This window comes from Elgaria multicarinata, chromosome 14 (genome assembly GCF_023053635.1).
Source record: "Elgaria multicarinata webbii isolate HBS135686 ecotype San Diego chromosome 14, rElgMul1.1.pri, whole genome shotgun sequence".
NCBI classification, from domain to species: Eukaryota; Metazoa; Chordata; class Lepidosauria; order Squamata; family Anguidae; genus Elgaria; species Elgaria multicarinata.
Window position 1 is genome coordinate 25,329,448 of NC_086184.1, and position 21,563 is coordinate 25,351,010.

Consider the following 21,563-nt stretch of genomic DNA (forward strand, 5'->3'; position numbering starts at 1 on the left):
TAGTTATTTGCAAACCAATCTTGTGGCCACAAAGTCTGCGGTATAGACTCAGTTTTAAAATGGTGATTGTAGACACAATTTGGTTTCAATTGACCTTTTTTACTTAACAAATCATTTAAAATTAATCTCTGGCTTTGGTAATATAAAGATTGTCATGTTTCTCTTTATTTTTATGCTTTCCCTGGTCAGGGACCTGTGTGTTTTGGCCAGGGCAAGAAACAGAACTGAGTTATATCCAGCCATTATATTTTCAGAAATGAGAGTTAGCCATTACTTCTTTGTCACAAAATCCTAGATGTCATCTGATACCTGCAACATCTACCAGTGATTCATTCAATCTGACTATTTTGAAACTGAAGCCTTAGCTAGACTTAAAGTTTATCCCGGGATCATCCCAGAGTCATCCCTTCCTGCTCCCAGGATCCCCTGTGTGTCATTTACATAAACAGGGATGACTCTGGGACGATCCCGGGATAAACCTTAGGTCTAGCTAAGGCCTGAGTCTATACTGTAGGCCTCATGGCCAAAGATTAGGTCTAATTTTTTAACTTTAATGTTTCTTCTATCTCTTGCCTCTTATAGCCTGATAAAGAGTTCTGAAGAGCTTGAGATCTTGGTTGTAATAAAGGTATTGGCTGCGTACGGACAACACATTAGTAAATGGTGGGTTAATAGTCAACTCCATGGTTGATTTTTGAGGGGGTACTCCCCACACGACATGATTATGATCAATCGTGATGTGGATTAAGGTCAGTGTTGACTATTAGCCAGTGGTGTGTTTGATTGATACATCCCCCGCCCCCTCAGTCCTCCTGCTGGTATCTCATCACCCATTGCAAGTTCTGGCAGCTGGACTAGAGCAGCAGCCACTGTTTTGGTCGCTCTTGCCAGGGGACTCTGTAGTTGCTGAAAATAAGCAACTGTGTGCAACAAAATAGTCAATGATGCGCAACACACAATACGTTAACCAACGATTGTTCAAATAACTCTGCACAGCATTGGTTATTTCAGCTGAATAACCAACCGTGGTATGAAAAAGTTCTGACAGACGACACAATAACCCACTGTTGACTATTTAACCTACCGTTGGTTATTGTGTCGTCCGAACCCAGTCATTTGCTCACTGTGGATTTTGGATTTTTTATTTATTTATTTATTTATTTATTTATTTATTACATTTTTATACCGCCCAATAGCCGAAGCTCTGTGGGCGGTTCACAAAAATTAAAACCACAGTAAAACACCCAACAGTTTAAAACACAATTACGAAATACAGTATAAAAAGCGCAACCAGGATAAAACCACACAGCAAAGTTGATATAGGATTAAAATACAGAGTTAAAACAGTAAAATTTAAATTTAAGTTAAAATTAAGTGTTAAAATACTGAGTGAATAAAAAGGTCTTTATTCATGGACCAGCACTGATAACTTTTTTAAACTATTATTATTATTATTATTATTATTATTATTATTATTATTATTAATTAATTTATTTATTTATATAGCACCATCAATGTACATGGTGCTGTACAGAGTAAAACAGTAAATAGCAAGACCCTGCCGCATAGGCTTACAATCTAATACTCTGAATGTGTCTCTTTTAAATATATAAGCTGGTTGGAGGGCTAAGGCAACATACAGTAGGCCTGGGTATCTGAAGGACCGACTCTTTCCTTATGAACCTGCCTTCCTTTCTCTACATCATCCTCACCTTCTGAGGTCAGGTGGGTGGCTATAACAGAGATGGTTCTTCTTTTTGAGAAATGGCTGTAGTTGAGTTATACAGCACATGCTTTGCATGCAAAAGCTCTCATGTTCAGTCACCAACATCTTCTAGTAGGGCTGGAAAAGCCCAGTGTCAAAAACCCTTGGGAGCTTCTGTCAGTCAGTATAGACAATTTATTTATTTATTGCATTTCTATACTGCCCAATAGCCAGAGCTCTCTGGGCGGTTCACAAAAATAAAAAACATTCAAAGTATAAAACAACAGTATAAAACCATAATATAAAATACAGTATAAAAGCATAACCAGATAAATACAGCAGCAATACAAAATTACAAATTTTAAACACCAAGTTAAAAATTATTTATAGACTCTTAAAATGCTGGGAGAATAAAAAGGTCTTCACCTGGCATCTAAAGGCATATAATGTAGGTGCCAAGCGAACCTCCTTAGGGAGCTCATTCCACAGCCGGGGTGCCACAGCAGAGAAGGCCCTCCTCCAGGTAGCCACCTGCCTCACTTGTTTTGGCAGGGGTTCGCGGAGAAGGACCCCTGAGGATGACCTTAGGGTCCAGGCAGGTACATATGGGAGGAAGCGTTCCTTCAGATAGCCTGGCCCCAAGCCGTTTAGGGCTTTAAATGTTAATACCAGCACTTTGAGCTAAGTGGTATAAAGCTGCTCCCTGTCTTCCTAGATGCTGTATCCAAAAATGGCTTGCTGTCTACTTCTATTGGCACAGTTGTTGCTCTTCCCTGCTAATATTTGACCTCTGAGGTTGGCAGTTGAGGCAAGGGCTGATGGCATCATTTAGAGGGCAAGCCAGGAACCACCAGTTGTTGAGCTCTAATACGGACACCAGTAGGAAATTTCTAACAGAATTTGGGGACAGTATTAGAGAAAGCAATGTATTCTGCTAGTGGAGAATAATTTATCTTAGCTGACTGGTGTGAGAGCTAGTGTAGCTTTAGTGCCATTGATCTGGGAAGCTGCATCCCCTGCTTCCTAGGAAGGGAAAGGGAGACCAATCTGACCCCATCCATCGGCCAGAGAAGGAGCAGCTACAGGGGGGCTCGTTCCCCATCCCTGCTGGACAGAACACTTAGCCCGGGCTGGCTGTTGCCCTGGGATTGTACTAGCAAAGGGACAGAGCACTCTGTCCCCATCCATTGGCCAAAGGAACAAGAGCCACCAGTTTCTATTCAAGCAAAAACACCAGCAAAGGAAGAACAGCCTGACCCAAGCTGGAAATAAATACCTGCTTATAGCTCACCACATATGGCTCACCGCTACAACCCCCTTGCTGCTGCTGGTTCTTCTTCTTGTTCCTGTTTGTAAGCCTGGTGGTGGGGACAGTCTCTCTTTTGTGGTGTGAACTGCTTTGGGAAACAGTAATTATCTGAAAAGCAGGATCAAACTACAGTAAATAAACTGAGATATGAATCAGTAAGTCCTTGGTCCCAATTTCACTTCTGCCACAAATTCACTAGGTAGCTCTAGGCAAGCTCCTCTCCCTTTGCCTCAGCTCCCCATTATATGAGGATAACAATACCAGCCTACCTTTACAGGGTGGTTGTAAGGATTACAAGTAGATAATGTGTATGAAGTATTTTTGAACAGTTGAAAGTGCTCTACAAAGGCTAATTAATGCTATGGATGGCTAATTAATGGCTATGAATTCAGTGGGTGGCAAATTGGGAGCAGCAGGAAGCGAAGCGGGGTGGGTGGGAGGCCTGATTTGTAAATTGTAGCGTGGCGATATTGGCGCTGTTGCTGCTGCACTACAGCTGCAGACTAGGAAGCCAAGGTAGGGTTTGAGAATGACATATGCGCCTTCGAACAGCCACTCCCCACAAAGTGCTCCTCAGCTCAGGTCCCAGTCTGAGTCAGCCAAGTGAAAACGACTCGTTCTTCCCAATGGAGGGGGTTATGTGCTGGGCTGCCTCTTGGAGAGCAAGGCTGCTGAATGGGCTGCTTCTCCGATGAGGATTGGAGACCTTGGTGAGCGGGCTGGCTGCCTGCGCCTGAGCAATCTCAGAGCTAGCCACGTTTCTTTCTTTTAGGACAGTGTGCTGAAATGGTGGCTGGTTCCTTGTGTGTGTGTGCGAACAAGCGGGAGAGAAAGGCAGGCAAGCAGGAGTCTAACTCATTTTAAAAAATCCAGATTTTAAAAAAGTAGTTAACTTTAATTTTATTTATTTATTTATTTATTTATTTATTTATTGCATTTCTATACCGCCCAATAACCGAAGCTCTCTGGGCTGTTTACAAAATTAAGACAATTCAAAGTGTAAAACAACAGTATAAAACCATAATATACCTTTTGCTGTGTGACCCAGCCTAGCCTGGCAACTTTAAACTCTTACCTCCATTGTTATGTCCTTGCATTCTCCTTAAGTCCAGTCTTCCCTCATCCTCAATTGATTTCTAAAGTCCCTCATTCCTTTGTTCTCCCCCTTTCCTCATTTCTCAAAAAAAGGTTGCTGGAATTAAAAACAGCCCCTTTCTGGAATAAGTTAACATTCTCTCCTCCTACCCCATTCCCATTTTTTGTTTTGTATTGCATTCACTGTTGTTGTTTTTTCTGAGGGACCTTAGTTTGAAGTTCTTCATAAAATGCAATAGTTTGACACCCTATTTCCTTACCCCTTTGGGAAGAAACACCTTTACCGTTTATTTGTTTTTTGCTTCATTTTTGTTGCCTTTCCTCCCCCCCCCAACCCATCAGAGGAATTGTCAAAATCTTAACCTTCTGTGGATCTGTGTTTTGAATCTGCATAATCTTTACACACACACACACACAAAATCCAAAATGGCAAACATGCATTCTTGTTGACATAGGAAAAAACTTGCTTGGAAGACCGAACTATGATTATTTTTACTCATACATACATCTAACAGAGTTCAATGGGCCTTACTCCCAGGAAAGTGGGCATGGGATTGCAATTTTAAACTTTGGGGGTCTGTTTCTTGTTTCTGGCTATTTTTAGAAATCTGGTGTGCTTGCTTAGGCAATGTTTGTTTGTTTTCTTTGCTTGTGATTTGTCAAGCAATTCTTGCTCTTTTTTGGTGGGTGGCAGTTTGTGTAAAATAGCTTTCTGACAAAGATATTGTTTGTTTGTTTGCTTGCTTTTTAAAAATTTGTTAGTGGTTGGGGGAATATTGTTTTGGTCTAGTAAAAAATCTGTTCTGGTCATTGCCTGATTGCAAAAGCAAAAAGATTTTCTTTCCATTTGTAAAAATATCTGCTGGTGGTTGGATTCTGCGCCATGGCTGGAGTAATGGAGGGAGGGTTAGTAGTGATCTGTGTGAAGGAACGGGGTGGATGAGTGGGATAGTAATGGCCTCTGTGTGGTTCTGGTATGTGTGCATGTGTTTGCTCTGATTGTGTATTGTCACTGGGGTGAGTGTGGGGGTGAGAGAGAGATGAATTGCTGCCTGGAATAAGTGTGGGCTGCCTGAATTGCTTTTGTGTGGTGGTGGAGGAGGAGGAGGAGGAGGAGGAGGAGGAGGAAGAGGAGGATTACATGCAGAGGGGTGAATTTTGGACGCACTTTGAACTGGTTGCTGGGCTCTAAAGATTTATTATTTTGTGTGACTTTGAGGATTCCTTTACCCTGTTTTGCACTCATGATCTCAAAGTCACTCCATTCCCTGTGTAATGGGAGTTGTTGGTGAAACGGGAGACTGTTGGGTCCAAAGCAGTGCTTTTGTGTGGATTCTTCCCCCTGCTTTGCACTCATGATCTTAAATGACTTCTGACTACTGTGGATTCAGAAGACTCCTTCCCTCTACCTTTGGTGAACTTGTCCTGTGCCTCACCAGTCTGAGGGAAACCATCTGTCACTATGGCAAATAAAACACAATCTAGGCTATTTTCATCCTACCTAAGCTATTCAGATCTCCCAAGTGTAATAAGAATAATTCTGTTTGTTTTATGGTATGTCTTTATATCAAATGCATGCATCAAATATTAGCAGGAAATGAAATCTGATATAACCTGGGTATTGCTGAGTGTGCAAGTCAGCCTGTATAAATGGGTATATTAGAGTAGCTTTGGAGAGATGTAGCCTATCTCAGGTGTGCATGAATTTTTAATTTTACTTTTAACTTGACAGAATTCTGCTAGGTATGGGCCTGTAGGAATGGGATGTAACATGAGTTCCCATGGGGCTGCCATCAGGCTGTTCGGATAAAATTCTAAAGTATATTTACAATTTTTCAAGGACTGAGTTAATAAATTATAAGCATTGCTACAGAATATGTGGTGTATATAGTTTCAGGAGTGATATCCGTTACTCCATGTGTGAATACAGATGATCATTTCCAAAGTGGTAATTTTGATGTGCAACTAATATAACTTTTGATTGAGAAATGTCTTAGAAGACGGGATTGAAACCACTAACGTTACCTCGCATAAAAGAATCATGAATAAATCTGTAGTGTTATCTTCTGTTGTGGAAGAGGGTGTAAGCCAAGCTATTATGTACCAGACTTCTTGCTTCTTTGTGTTTGGCTTTGTCTGATTCTATAACATTTTGATTTGTTTTTATTGAAGCTTGTGAGGAGATGGATGACTAAACCTCCTTAGTCACTGCATACATTTGCTGTGCATCGCTCAGCACTTAATTTTAATGACAGAGTAAGATTTAAAATCAGTTCTGGAGTTTATGTAAGAACGTAACTAGGAGAGTAATGGCAGCTATAATGTCACCATCTTGGAACGTTTTTGCCGAGTAGAAGTGTTAGGTTATTCCTCATATGGTGACATGTTCTGGCACCTTCTCTTCTGTATTCTTAGTGGAACTACAATTTCTGTTATATTTTGGTATACTAAATTGTTGTTCCTCACAAATATTTTATAGTCATGGACAGAGGATCCAAGATTTGTTTAGTGGGAGTGACTGGGCTGTGCTCATTCCCAATAAACTGTTATTGGGAGCCCTGGTTTATTGTAATATCCACAGCAGTCCACTCTAGTTAAACAAGCCAGCTAAACAATACTACAAATGAGAAGGATCTTGGAATTGTTGTAGATCACAAACTGAATATGAGCAAACAGTGCAATATGGCTGCAAGAAAGGCAAATGCTATTTTGGGCTGCATTAATAGAAGTATAGCTTCCAAATCACGTCAGGTACTGGTTCCTCTCTATTCTGCCCTGGTTAGGCCTCATCTAGAGTATTGCGTCCAGTTCTGGGCTCCACAATTCAAGAAGGGTGAAGACAAGCTGGAGCATGTTCAGAGGAGGGCAAGCAGGATGATCAGGGGTCTGGAAACAAAGCCCTATGAAGAGAGACTGAAAGAACTGGGCATGTTTAGACTGGAGAAGAGAAGATTGAGGGGAGACATGATAGCACTCTTCAAATACTTAAAAGGTTGTCACATAGAGGAGGTCCAGGATCTCTTCTTGATCCTCCCAGAGTGCAGGACACGGAATAACAGGCTCAAGTTAAAGGAAGCCAGATTCCAGCTGGACATCAGGAAAAAAATCCTGACTGTTAGAGCAGTACAACAATGGAATCAGTTACCTAGGGAAGTTGTGGGCTCTCCCACACTAGAGGCCTTCAAGAGGAAGCTGGACAACCATCTGTCAGGGATGCTTTAGGGTGGATTCCTGCATTGAGCAAGGGGTTGGACTTGATGGCCTTGTGGGTCCCTTCAAACTTTTCTATTCTATGATTCTATGAATCCAAGGTTTGTAGTTGGATTGTTAACATTTGACAAGGATTTGTATTAAGCCATGGTTCCTGGTTCATACATAATGACAAGCCATTAATGTGGTGTAGAGGTTAGAGGAGGAATTTAATATTTTTCAAGGGGGTGCCACATTTTTGTGTGTGTCAATGTGAGAACTACATAAACTAGAATTAACACAGAATAATCAAACACAAAATTTACTTCAGTGTTTTGGGCTTCAGTTCCCATCAGCGTCAGCCAGCACAGCCAATAGTCAGGAATGCTGGGCGCTGTAGTCCAAAGCATCTGGAAGGTGCTAGATTGAGGAAGGCTGATTTAATGTATCTCCGCACCTGCTCCCCCCCACAAAGACCTTCAGATAGCTCCAGTTGTTTCTAATGGACATCTTTGTTATTCATTTGTACATTGCATAATTAAGATGTGACTCAAGAAAACTGTCATGTTAAGGACTTATGTACTAGATCAGACCAAAGTCATCTCTAGTACAGCATTTTGTTCCCATACTGGCCAACCAGGAATAAAAGTGTAATTGGGACTGGAGGAGCCTACTTAAAAATCCACCTCTCTGGGACTTTACAACCAAACAACACCTGCCCCCCCCCCCTCTCTCTCTCTCTCTCTCTCTCTCTCTCTCTCTCTCTCTCTCTCCCATTATTCTCAATGCAAAAACTCTTCCATTGTTTCACCCCCAAAGACCCTACTTTTTTTCTCCGCCTCCTCCCCAAAGGGGGGAAGAAAGCACCAAACATAGAGAAGAAGTGTGAAAGAAAAAAGAGACAAAATAAATTAAGTGTGTATGTGAGGTGGAGCAAGTATGGAACTAACCCAAAATATTTTGCTTCAGATCAAGACCTCTTGCTCCTGGTTCGGGCAATAGTAGACCAACTCTCTGCACCAACTACAGGTGCCAAGGTTCCCCGTTACCTTTGCTGGAGAATTGTACCTCCTGAATCAGCCTGTATAAACAAATCCTTCCTACTGGGCACAGAAGCCCAAATTCACAGAGGGGAGGAGGAGGGAGATCCAGCCATCATCAGTTTGGAGGCGAGTTGGGGTGGGGAGAAGCTCTTTGCATGCCTAGATACACTTGCACCCACCCCGGGGCCTGCCCGAATCTTCTGATGGCAGCTCCAGCGTGTGCCCACCATGTTTTCAGGGGACAGGCAGTCAATGGCAGCAGTGGCCCTCAGCAAGATGAGAAGGCCGTGCACCTGACTAGGAGTCTCCAAAATCCCTGCTTCATCCCAAATCAACTCTCTTTGTCTCTCCCTTTTCTACTATGAGTCCTCCCTCAGACAGCCACTTCACAAGTGGGCTCGCACAGAAAAGGCATGCCTCAAGGAATGCGTACACCCAGCCTAATCAGTCGTTGAGTTCAGCTTCCTTGGAAGTGAGCTGGATAGAAGGTCTCCTCAGCCTAATCAACCAGTTAGTCAATTGGATTTCCTGGGAAGCAAGTGGAATGAGAGAATGGGGAGCTGCCCATGTGGCTTGCAGACCTTGCAATGAAGAGCACCGAGTTAGAGTGTTTTACACCACATGGCAACTCACTTTTGAACAGAAGGCATGCTGTTCAAAGTACAACAACAACAAATGTACTTGTTTCATCCAACCTTTTGGGCACTCTGAAAGAGTCCAGCATTATTATTATTATTTTGCAAATCTGTTGGCACTTGGAATAGCTGTGCAGATCATTTTGACAGAGGGCAGTGCCTTTTGTCCTATTTCGGATAATAGTGTTTCAGTGCGAAGTGTGGAAAAATGTCAACAGGAGACATTGAAAGGACAATCTGCAATTTGAAGGAATGCTAATTTAGGCAGGGGGTAGTTGATCTTCCTTGTTTTATCCTGTCCTGCTGGAAAAGCAGGAGTTATTTTTGCTGTGCTTTTAATTATACAGAATTCCTGTGACGTTTTCCTGTGACGTTGAATTTGTACTTCGTAGCACTGGATCTCCATCATGGCTCTGACTGAAGCTATCAGCTGGTCCTGTTCTTTTTTTTATCCTTTGCTGTTCTATTAGGTACCGAATAGCCTCTCACAACTGGCCTCTGCAAACTCATGTGTACGTGTAAGATTTGTCACTCCCTTACCATAACTTCACATATGCTATAACCATGTTTTCCTACTGTGAATGCAAATGGCTTTCAAACTGTGCATGGGCTCCATGGCAAAAGATTCTGGAGGTCAGGGTAATGTTAAAGGCGTATACATTCACTTTGTGAGGAGTGCTGATCATGGCTGTTCAGCCACATTCTTGCTCCACTTCGGCTGTGTTCCAGGGCATGTTCTCTTGTAGCTGTGGGGAAGTTGGTAACGGTGGGAAAGCACTGTTTCAGGGAGGCTTGTCTGCCTATGATCTTTTTCTCATGAAGGAGCCCCAGATAAGCTTCCAAGAATCCAAGGGTTTTCCAAAACACGGTTTGAAAAACACTGCCCTGCACTATTTATTAATTAGTTACATTTATATTGTGGCGCAGAGTGGTAAGCGACAGTTACTCCAGCCGAAACTCTCCCCACGGCCTGAGTTCGATCCCAGCGGAAGCTGGTTCTCAGGCAGCCGGCTCAGGTCGACTCAGCCTTCCATTCTTCCCAGGTCAGTAAAATGAGTACCCAGCTAGCTGGGGGAAAGGTAACTGCGACTGGGGAAGGCAGTGGCGAACCACTCTGCTACAAAGTCTGCCACGAAAACGTTAGCGAAAGCAGGCGTCCCTCTAGGAGTCAGTAATGACTCAAGTGCTTGCACGAGAGGTTCCTTTCCTTTCCTAAAAATGCTCAATCTGGCTAATAACAGCAGTTGGAGAGAAAGGAGAGATGGGCTCTGGTGCTGTAGTTGATATGGAATGAACGTTTTATTGTTTCCAAATTTAAAATGGCTCAACGTTTCGGACTCAACATCCACAACAAAAAAATAACTAATCCAGAGACAAGCAACATCAGATAAGATAGGGTGACCATATGAAAAGGAGGACAGGGCTCCTGTATCTTTAACAGTTGCATAGAAAAGGGAATTTCAGCAGGTGGCATTTGTATATATGGAGAACCTGGTGAAATTCCCTCTTCATCACAACAGTTAAAGTGCAGGAGCTATACTAGACTGACCAGATTTAAAAGAGGCCAGGGCACCTGCAGCTTTAACTGTTGTGATGAAGAAATTTCACCAGATTCTCCAAATATACAAATGACACCTGAAATTCCCTTTTCAGTACAACTGTTAAAGATATAGGACCCCTGTCCTCCTTTCCATAGGGTCACCCTAGATAAGATAAGATTAAAAAATGGCAGTCAGTTAAAATATAATTAAATTAGAAATACAGATAAAAAACACAGCAGCAGGTAAAAAACCCAAATAAGTCCAGTAGGCCTAATGTCTGTTTAGATAAAAAGTTTTTTTGCATGTTGACTGTGCTTCTTCAACTTGTAAGTGTTAGAAAGTCTTTCCAGATAAAGTTTGTATTATATTGCATGTTGTATTTTGTGAACCGGCCAGAAAGCTTGAAATGCAATGAATGAATGTATGTATGAATGTGTGTAGTATCAAGGTATATGTGTATGTGTGTGTGTGTGTGTGTGTGGCATGGAATGGGATTCCTTCTAATTTATTAGCTGTTGTTTTCCATCTGTGTCAGTCTGTGATCAAGGAATGCTAAATTATTAAAGTGAGCACTTATTTTCTCCTGTAGGGTCATTCTTGTTTAAGAACAGAAGTCTAGAGATAAATGCTCCTTTTGTTCAGAAGATCAAACAGTGTGGTAGTGAATCATCTTTCCAAATTGGTACATTATAAGGGATATGTTTCTGTAAGAGTCTGGACGCTGTTTTTTAGTTTTTATGAAGAAAAGATTTAGCAATGATGATTTACTATGCTACCAGTCCAGGCAGTACCATGTCTAGAAGGGCTTCTACAGCATTGTAATTGAGATATTGAGCTAACGTTGAGACATGGCCTACAATGTCAACATTAGCTTGGCTTTTGCCTATTAAACCATTCAGCTAACATTAGAGCTTACTAAAGCATCGCCACATATTGGCTCATTGTTGAAGAATTTGATCAGCCGATTTCCAAGTTTCTTATTTAGTCAGTATTTCTTATTTAGTTAGGATTTTATGTGGGCATTTTGTAGTGTTGACTTCTGTGCCAAACAGGAGTCTGCACCTCCCAATTCTGTGAGGTAGGACTGGCTGTAAGACACCCTTTGCCTCTTTCAGAGGTAGATTACCACCACTCACACATTTAATAACTCTTATATCCTGGACATGTGAATTCAAAACTTTTACACTTGTGTAGAAGGATAGCTCTCTTTTCTAGAGCTTTTAAAACTAGTTCAGCATGTTTGCCAGGTGGTTTAGATGAACTGGATAAGGCCAACCTCAGCCTAGGCAAAAGAGCTTAAATCAACTCTAGTTTCCAGTTGATTACCAAGCGAAGAGAAGCACAAAAGTGATCCATTGGTTTTAAAATGAAGTAAAACGTAGAATTGTCTAACTAAGATATTACTACCAGGAAACTAAAATCCTAATAACTCAGCAAACCAGGAAGTTTTCACAAACAAAAGTATTTCTTGGGCAACTCCCAGAGAAAGAATTTCAAACTGATAAATCAGTGCTGGGGTCATGCACCTTCCTTGTTTAATATAAGGATGAGCCATAAGGGGATGAAGGGAGAAAGTTGGGTTTTGATGTGTAGTAACGCAGATAAGAACATAAGAAGAGCCATGTTGGATCAGACCAAGTTTCCATCTAGTCCAGCCTTCTGTTCGCACAATAGCCAACCAGCTGCCCACACAAACCCCTCAAGCAGGACCTGACTTCAACAGCACCCTAGCAGTTGATCTAAAATTGATAATACCATTCAGTTTTTATAATAAGCACATGCTGTGTTTAGTAGCATTACATGCACTTTAGGCAAACTATGAAAAGTAATCGTACCACTTCATTTGGCAGTAGTTAGGATGACCCAAACGGGCCTTTTATGGTGCAGTCACACTGTCTCGTTTCTGGAATTCTATGGGAGGGGGTAGAGATGTAAAATTATAATCTGTTTGTAGTCCCTCCTGATTTCCTACTGCTTCTTCCTTCGTTTTTCTGATCAGGAAAAAGAAAACTGCTAAGGAAGAAAAGATGGAATAGTTGCGCGATGCATTTTGCTTGTAAGTTCTGGGAGCCCTCCAACTGAAAGCACCCTTAGATTCAGCTAGATTGCTAAATACTTTTTGAGCAATAGAATTTGAGGGGTTTGAACAAATCGATTACAAGCATTCAAAATATAAGACACAAGGCGAGATGGAATAGGTAGCATGTTTCAGTTGATTTATAGCATTTGCCAAAAAAAAAAAAGAAGAGTACTCAGTATACATATTCTATTGAATGCAGGAGATTTATGTGGGTAGTTTCCAATAAGGGAGGTGCTCATGTGGCCAGCCCCACCGGTCCCAGTTCGCGCCCAGCCCAGCCAGCCCAGGTCCATGTGCAGCTGCAATGTACAAGCCTTGACGTGCATGAAAAGCTTGGTCACTGGAAGCAGTGCGTCCTGCCCCTTCCTGAAACCCGCGTTTTTACATGTGTCAGGGCTTGTTCCCGGAAGTGCTATATTGCAGCCACAAGCAAACCTGGGCTGCCGGGATTGGCCACGCATATACCACCTCCATTGGATAATACTCTATATCATCATCAGCATCATTTCAAAATTGGAGCAGTAGATGCCCCTGCCTATTTGCTCACCAGTTCTCTGCCTGTCAAGCAAGCAAGTGGTAGCAGTAATGAGACAGAGGAGGAGGAAGAGTACTAGCAGCTGATGACAATGCTGGTGAGAAAGTAGACCCACTGGGAGATGGGGCCCATTGAAGATGCGTTGCCCAAGGGCTGTTAAAAACCTTGAGCTGGCATTACATAGGTTATAACTACGGGTTGTTTCTCTCAACAAACCAGAATTCCGAATTCAGGCAACATGGAAGACATGAGTGAGCGGTTGGGAGCAACTGGGTCAACAAGCAATTTAGCAACAGCTCCCTTTTTAAATTTTCCTTTCACAAGTCCAATATATCAAATGTCAGTATGTTCTATATCTGTCAGGGATGCTTTAATTCCTGCATTGAGCAGGAGGTCAATGGCCTTATGGGCCCCTTCCAACTCTACTATTCTATGATTCTGTGATTCTGTGATTCTCTACCATTGTTACTACTGCACAAAATGCATATTAATTAGGATAATTTTAATTTAACTGATAGTAATTTTCTAATATGGAGGGAGAATACTGTAATTCATCAATAGTTGGAGGAGGGGTTGGGCTCAAATATTGTAGGATCTAAAATGCTTAAAGGAACTGGAATTTGGCCACTGAAACTAGGACAAGTAGTAACCAATTTAGGTTAAATTTCTAGAAATGTTCTAGGTGCAACAGGAGTTGCAGTGGCTTGGGAATGTCTGCTTTATGCAGTTTTATGGAATATTTTACCAGCACGACATGGCAACAATGAGTCCTACCTAAGTGGAAGAGATTGAACTAAATTTAAGTCTGTGTATGAGCGATGTAAATATAATATTGGGGGAGGGAGCATAATTGCATCTGTCTGTCCCTTACTTTTCTTTTGCTGCTTGGAATTTTTTTAATTCTGTTGTACATTGAAAATGTCCTCGTCCAGCATAGATGTAACACTGCTGAACTCTTAACATAGTTAGGAGGTTTTGAAAGTGCATTATTTACTTCTACTTATCCCCCCTTCTCTCTCCCAAGCAAATTCCCTCTTTTTTTCCCTATTTGGCCTTAACCGAGGTCTTACTGTAACCATGTCTACCTCAGTGCTAATCAGAATAGTTTTAAGTAAAGTTGCAAACCAAATTCGACCTTATTTTCAAATTCTGCTTAAATGCTGCCCACAGTTGGCATTAAGTATGGCAAGAATTGGGGCAGATGTAATTCTAAGAAGGGCAGGGAAGACGGAGTGGGAGCAATTTCTTAATCAAGGAAATTTTCCTTTCACACTGAGCTGTAGTGAATTAAATGTGTTTGGGTGTGAGAGGATGGGATTACTCAATCTTCCTGAAATGGGGCATTGAAAAAGAGGGATTAGAAGGTGCATTTGGGGGGCAGTTTGGTTTCTAAAATACAATTATCCGCTCAGTGCATTTGGGGAAGGATAGAGTAAAAATGGGAACAACTATAAATTATGGTAGCTGCTTCTGTGGGATGGAGGTAGGGGAGAAATGGGGATACTGTGCCCTGGTTTTTATACAGACATGTTGCAAGGATTTGTTTTTATTTCCTTTGAGTTCTGAGGTTGCTCATCTATAGAGCACCTGAAAACAAATACGTAAGCAAAATGCTCAGAAAATTGGCACTAGGAGCAGGGTGTGGTGAAAGTTCATATCTTTAATGTGCAGTGCCAAGAGGCTCAGGTGTGACCTGAAAAAAAGAAAAGAAAAATAAAACTTTGTTTCTTCATAGAACAAATCTTTATGGGGAAGGGTTTTATCAGTGTGTGTGTGTGTGTATCAGGGAATATAATGCCCCTTAAAACTTGTTCATGAAACTAACCCAGAATTGATAGATGGGAAATACTACACAGATTAAAAACAAGCCACATTATAAGGTGGCTAGACATCTTTTATATTATACAATTAATGAAGACTTAATTAGGGTTAACAGGTGTTACAAATGTTGTGCAGTATTTAACTGGGGAGAAATAAGTTTGCTTAGTTGTGGTTTGGCACAAAGTCGATTTGGACCAAAAACTACAGTAAAGGTTGCAGTAGTAGAGAAGTCTATAGATGAGCTTTTCCCAATCTGGTACCCTCCAGATGTTTTGGACTACAACTCCCAGGATTCCTGACCAATGCCCATGCTGGCTGGGACTGATAAAAGTTGAAGGTCCAAAACCATTGGAGGCCACCAGATAAGGGAAGGCTGTGATAGATATTTGCATTGACACTGAATGAAACTTGGACAAAGGAGTATGTAATGGTGCTGGGCCTGTGTCTTTAAATGTGGATCTACCCCAATCTTGTCTAAACGGGGTGGGGCATAAAGTGCCAAAGGAGTACATGGACAGAGAATGCTTCTCCCCACCCTGCCACCCCCTAAAGATGCTTTTTTTTTCTCAAGCTGGGCTCATTTTGAGTATCTTCATCCATTGGAGGAAAAAGGCCTAGGTCAACAGACTGATTTGTGTGTGTATATATATAAAAGTGGCAGACAGTGGAAAGGGGGAACACCTCTCTTCTGTGTGCTCCATGCACTTGCCCCTCTGTTTTACATATGATTGGGGGAGAGCCACATTTAAAGCCCGGGTCTGCTGCCACCACGTTTAGTTTGGCCTTAAATGTTACGATAAACAGAGAAAATGTGGCCCAAGCCAAGATTATTATTTACTTCCTTCCTGTGGCGAACGAGACGGGTGTGTGTATGTGCCTGAGACACATACTGAATTCAGACTTTTCCTTAAAATATGGTGCCTAAACATGTTGCTTACTGAAAAAGTTGTCATTCTTTTGTACAACCTTAAGCAATAGCATTATGCTGACTCAGTCAGTGTTTCCTTAAGCGATGTGTAATAGCCTAGATTTGCTTACCTGATAACCACGAACATTTTCTCTTTGTGTTTTGTATAATCTTGCCAGGTAAGTGACCTATCCCTGATGGGGAGATGAAGCTTAATAATTATATAACTTTTTTACATTCTGTACATACACACACACACACTGTAAAGACAATAGGATGTGTTTCCTTTACATTGTTTACATTCAGGAAAAAACAAAGATACTGAAAACTGTTGACTAACACTGATCTATTTCAATGGAGTTTTGAGGCTGCTAAAACACTTCCATTAAGGTAAAGCACCTTCAGTTTCGCTGTCAATATTAGTTCTGCTTCACTCTGAGGCATATATATGTATTTCAGTGACATAAACATATTCCCTTACAGACTTGCTAGGGAAAATGCCCTGAAAATCATTAATTACAACTTTGAAACTGCCAAGCTTGCTTAATATTATATTTGCAATTGGCATACATTCATTTTTATTAATAAACTTATGAAGCAGAAAAATTAAGCCCAGGAAAATTATCCGCTGCACGTCAGTGTAGGGTACATCTTTGTGAGTTGAACAACATACCAGTAAGCATTCTAGGCTAGTGTTTCAAGCCTGGAACCATTTGTCAAAAGCAGCTGGTTACTAAAGTCAGTTTTATTCATAAAAAAGTGAAATAGAAATAAATAAGGAGGAAAGCATGCTGTTCCTTCCTTTATTTTTCCCTTTCTCTCTCTCTCTTGCTACCCCTGCCATGTTTTTTCAAAGGAGGCCTGTTTTCCTTTGGCAGTGGAAGCTTATTAAGGTTGTGCTTAGATGGGCTTCTTCATACACGGAGGTATACAAGTGGGCCATGATCATTGCGGAAGGGCCTGCCACAGGCTCTCGTAGATACTGCTTTGTGATAAGATGGAACCCACAGTGCGGGCTTGTCACCAAATCTCAAAGAACATAAGCATTGTTTCGTTGGATCATACTAAGTTCCAGTTCTTCATTTGTTTTCTGCAGCGGCTAGTAAAACAATACTCCCAAGAGTGGTCAGAGCAGCAGTGCAGCTCTAGTACAGCTGGCTGGACAGTTTTTAGGCAGAAATGGCTGATGGGATACTAGTGGGAGGACTGCGGGGAGGAGAGAGGGCGGGGAATGAGTGAGTCAACTCAGTGTGGACTAATAGTCAACACAACACTGATTCTAATCCACACCACAGTTGATTATTATCATGTTGTGTGAGGAGTACCTCCTAGATAAACAACTGTTGAGTTGATTATTACCCCACCTTTCCCTATCATGTTGTCCAAACACAGCCTCTGTCTTTCCCTATTCCAGACTCTTCATCATTGCTGCCAAATTGTGAGCTCCCTGAGTTATCAGTGTTGGTTTGGTGTGATTTCCATTGCAACAATTACTTGACTTGATCATAGAGCTCATAAAATGTTTAGAGTAAAATCCTCTGACTACCACTCCGAAGCATTCACCCTTTTATATGAATGTTGTTGCTTAGGAATACCATATGCTTTGCAACTTTAGGCTTATATCTGGTTAGATTCGGGGCAGGGGGGTGGGATTATCCTAGCATCACTTTGAATGCTTCTGTACAAATCCTATACAATGAGCTAAGCTGATTTGGAGAAATACCAAATGATGGTAAGGTCAAAATTAATAATAAACATGAGAAGTTATTCCTGTTTTCCTAAATGCTGGAATGAAAGTCTATTTTGCTCTCCACTGAATATCCACAGGATGATACCATGAAGTAACCTAACCTGCCACCTTTTCCCTCTGTCTTGGTATCTTTGAGATTGTGTTTAGTAGGATATGTAATTAACTCATTTTGAATGCTGATAACTTTTGGGGTGTGGTCTTCCTTTGCTTCTGTCTTGGTCTCATCACTTTTTAAAACAAAGCTCATTTTCTAATTTCAGAACAAAACTGAACTACAATCCTCCAAAAGATGATGGCTCCACATATAAAATTGAACTTGAAGGGATATCTGTTGACATTATGAAAGAGATATTAGACTACATCTTCAGTGGTCAGGTTTGTGTTACCAAAGTTAATCCTACATATCTCTGTATTTCAGGAATTCTAGCTGTAATTTACATCTCTAAATCTCCTGTGAAAGGAATGGGCATAAAGTAGACCAGAGTCCACCAATGGACCACTAGTGTCATGTCTAGCCCTGCTCCCCCTAGTTTGGAAGAAGGTGTTTCAAGTAATCAGTCAGAATCAGACTCTGATGTAGAGAAGTTGGTGCCAGACACAGGCCAGCCTGGTATCAATGTGGGAGAAAGATCTCACAAACTCTTCACCAGCTGGTGGTGAACTCTCTCCAGAGCTTATCTCGTCAAGGGCAAATAATACAGTCAGTGGGAAGCCAACATTTTTCCAAAGGAGAGAGCATGCACAGGCTAGCTGATCCTAAGTACGTCTCAAGCTAAAACGGGCGGAGCAAAAGGAAGGCGAGAGGAAGTCGGCCCGTCTCGCATCGCGTCAGAAGCTGCCTGAGAACTAGTCTCTCTGTAGTTAACTCATCTTAAGAAAAAGCTTTCTTCTTCTTGAACGGACAGTTGTCTCGCTTAGTTTGCATAGTTTTGCCTAGGAGAAAGTTTCAAGAGATTAGGCTCTCTTCAGGCAGGAAGAGATGTTTATTGCTTAAATAAAGCTTTGTAGATTACTTAGCAGGCCTCGTTATTGTCTCCCAGGAGTTGGTTAAAGAGAAACATGACAACTGGCCAGTTTTTCACAGAACTTCTAATGCTAACTTATTGCTGGGGTTCTTGTAAAGAACCTGGAGGTTTAGATTAGGAGCCCTGGCTAATGTCTTTTGATACACATATCCTCTATGAACTTGTCCCTTTTAAAGCCGTCTAAATCAGTAGCCATCACCACATCTTATGGCAGCAAGTTCCATGAGATGACTACAGTAGACAATGCAGGACTGAAGTTAGCCCACTTCTGACTTCAGGAGTTACTTTTTATCATAGGTCAACCTTCCCCAACCCTGTGCCTTCCAGTTGCGTTGGTCGATAACTCCCATCACCCCTAGCCAGTGTAGCCAGTGACAGGAGTTGTGGTCCAACCCATTTGGAGAACACCAAGTTGGAGATGGATGTCATAGGTGATCCATGTGAGGTACACACACCACAAGTGCAACAGGTAGTAGGAATGCGGGGACACCAGGGGAGGAGAAAAGCCCACTGTGGCAGAGTCGGGTATGCATTTCTAGTTCCCTCTCCAGTGCTATGCTGTTCTCTATTTAATAATAATAATAATAATAATAATAATAATAATAATAATAATAATATATTTCTTAACTGCCTCTCCGATTGGATCTAGGCGGGGAAAAACAAGCGTAAAATACATAAAATACTGATTAAAAACTTGGTATACACTGTTTAAAAACATCCTAAACGCATACTAAAAATATCCTAAAATTCTACTGGATAGGTCTGCCGGAAGAGATCAGTCTTGATAGCTTTCTGACGAATCTCCTCCAGCAGGCTATTCCACAGTCTTGGAGCAGCAGAAGAGAATGTCCTCTGGGTCACAGTTGTTAATCTAGTTCTTGCTAGCTGAAGTAGATTCTTCCCAGAGGAGCTGAGTGTGTGTGGTGGATTGTACGGGAGAAGGCGATCCTGTAGGTAGCCTGGACCCAAACCATGTAGGGCTTTAAAGGTGATAACCAACACTTTATACTTCGCCCAGAAACTAATTGGCAGCCAGTGAAGAGATTTTAGGACTGGTGTGATGTGATCATCCCTAGATGTTCCAGTGACCAACCTTGCTGCCATATTTTGAACTAGTTGAAGTTTCTGGACTAGGCACAAAGGTAGCCCTATGTAGAACACATTGCAAAAGTCAAGCCTCGAAGTTACCAGCGCGTGCACTGCCGTCTATAGGTCTTCTAACTCTAGGAACTGCACCAAACAGGAGAGGGAGCAGTTGGCTAGCTGCAGCAATGTCACACTCTCATATTCGGTACTTGACTTTTGGCAGATGTTACCACTGCTCTAGATTTAACTGTCTCTCACTTAAACCTCTTGCAGATCAGGCTAAGCGAAGACACTATCCAGGATGTTGTGCAAGCTGCCGATCTATTGCTGCTTACAGACCTAAAAACTCTGTGCTGTGAGTTCCTAGAGGGCTGCATCGCTGCTGAAAACTGCATTGGAATCCGGGACTTTGCATTGCACTATTGCTTGCGTCACGTTCATTATCTTGCCTCAGAATATCTGGAAACGCACTTCCGGGATGTCAGTAGTACAGAGGAGTTCCTGGAACTGAGTCCTCAGAAATTAAAGGAAGTGCTATCTTTGGAGAAGCTGAACGTTGGGAATGAAAGATATGTTTTTGAAGCAGTCATCCGGTGGATCTCCCACGATCCCGAATTAAGAAAGGTACGGAATTCGAAGCCATATAAAGGCTGCTGCATAAAGCGTTTCCTTATTTTACCATACTTGGGTGCTTTAAATAGCAATGTGTTTGAGGGTGTTGCTTGCTGTTTTTGAGTACTGAGGTTATCAGCCTGGTGTGCACTCCTGATTGAAAATATAAATACTGTGTTCCGTCCCCCCCAAAAATTGAATTCTGCAGCATGTGTAAATTAAGCAAGTTTAACAAATCCTCAGGTTTTTCATAATTTGCGTATTTTCATTTTGTGTTTTACCTATTCACATAATTCTGCCGTTGCTAGTCAAAGGAAAGAACAAGGAGGTGTGCAGATAACCCAGCCCTGGCCTAACCACTGAAAATCTTATTTAGCTGTACTTCTGGCTTCTGAGATTTCAGCAGATATTCTTCACTCACTGGCAAGCCTACCTTGTCATAAGAGCTAGGAACTTGCTTTAAAAACACACATTAAAAATGAGATTCCCAGAACGTTGTATTTTTCACTTCCTTCCATATTCTGCTCATTGGTAGAATCTCAACATATATACAGCATATGCTGTAACATTGTTTTGTCAGCACTTTTTTTGCCCCTTCCAAAACTAGTATGTTTGTTTAGTATATTTTATTTATTTATTTATTCATTGCATTTTTATACCGCCCAATAGCCAAAGCTCTCTGGGTGGTTCACAAATATTAAAACCGTGAAAACCATTAAAAATAAATAACCTGTATGAAAGCATTAAATGAAATATAAAAACACAACCAGGATAAAACTGAGCAGCAATGTAGAAATTAATAGAGATTTAAGATACAAATTAAAGCAGCAGAGTTAAAATTATATAACTTTGTTATAAGCAGGGATTCGGAAAAATACCCTTTTCGCAAAGCCGCGAATAGTCCCACGACTATTTTGTGATTTATTTATTGATGTTTGTTTGTTTTAAATATCTTTCCAACTCTCCAGGTTCACATGAAGGATGCCATGTCGGCTGTGTGGGTATCTGGGCTAGACTCCGTGTACTTGCGTGAGCAAATGATGAGTGAGCCATTGGTACGGGAGATTGTCAAGGAATGTAACAACATTCCACTCACTCCACCCCAACAGGGGGAAGCAATGCTAGCTTCTTTTAAACCTAGAGGATACTCAGAGTGCATTGTGACAGTTGGCGGTGAAGAAAGAGTGTAAGTGGTTAATGGCTGCCATTTTGGATCTTATTAATGGGTGA

The 21,563-nt window shown here is 41.5% G+C and overlaps 2 protein-coding genes across 2 annotated transcripts in view; both read left to right on the forward strand.

The window, feature by feature from the left end:
- Positions 1–21,563, forward strand: part of CMIP (c-Maf inducing protein) — a 605,118-nt gene that overhangs the window by 343,828 nt on the left and 239,727 nt on the right. The window lies entirely within an intron of this gene.
- Positions 1–21,563, forward strand: part of GAN (gigaxonin) — a 47,272-nt gene that overhangs the window by 10,184 nt on the left and 15,525 nt on the right. The window contains exons 2-4 of the mRNA XM_063141222.1: positions 17,871–17,985; positions 19,995–20,345; positions 21,302–21,519. Of these exons, the coding sequence (XP_062997292.1) occupies positions 17,871–17,985; positions 19,995–20,345; positions 21,302–21,519 (684 nt within the window). The remainder of the gene's footprint in view (positions 1–17,870; positions 17,986–19,994; positions 20,346–21,301; positions 21,520–21,563) is intronic.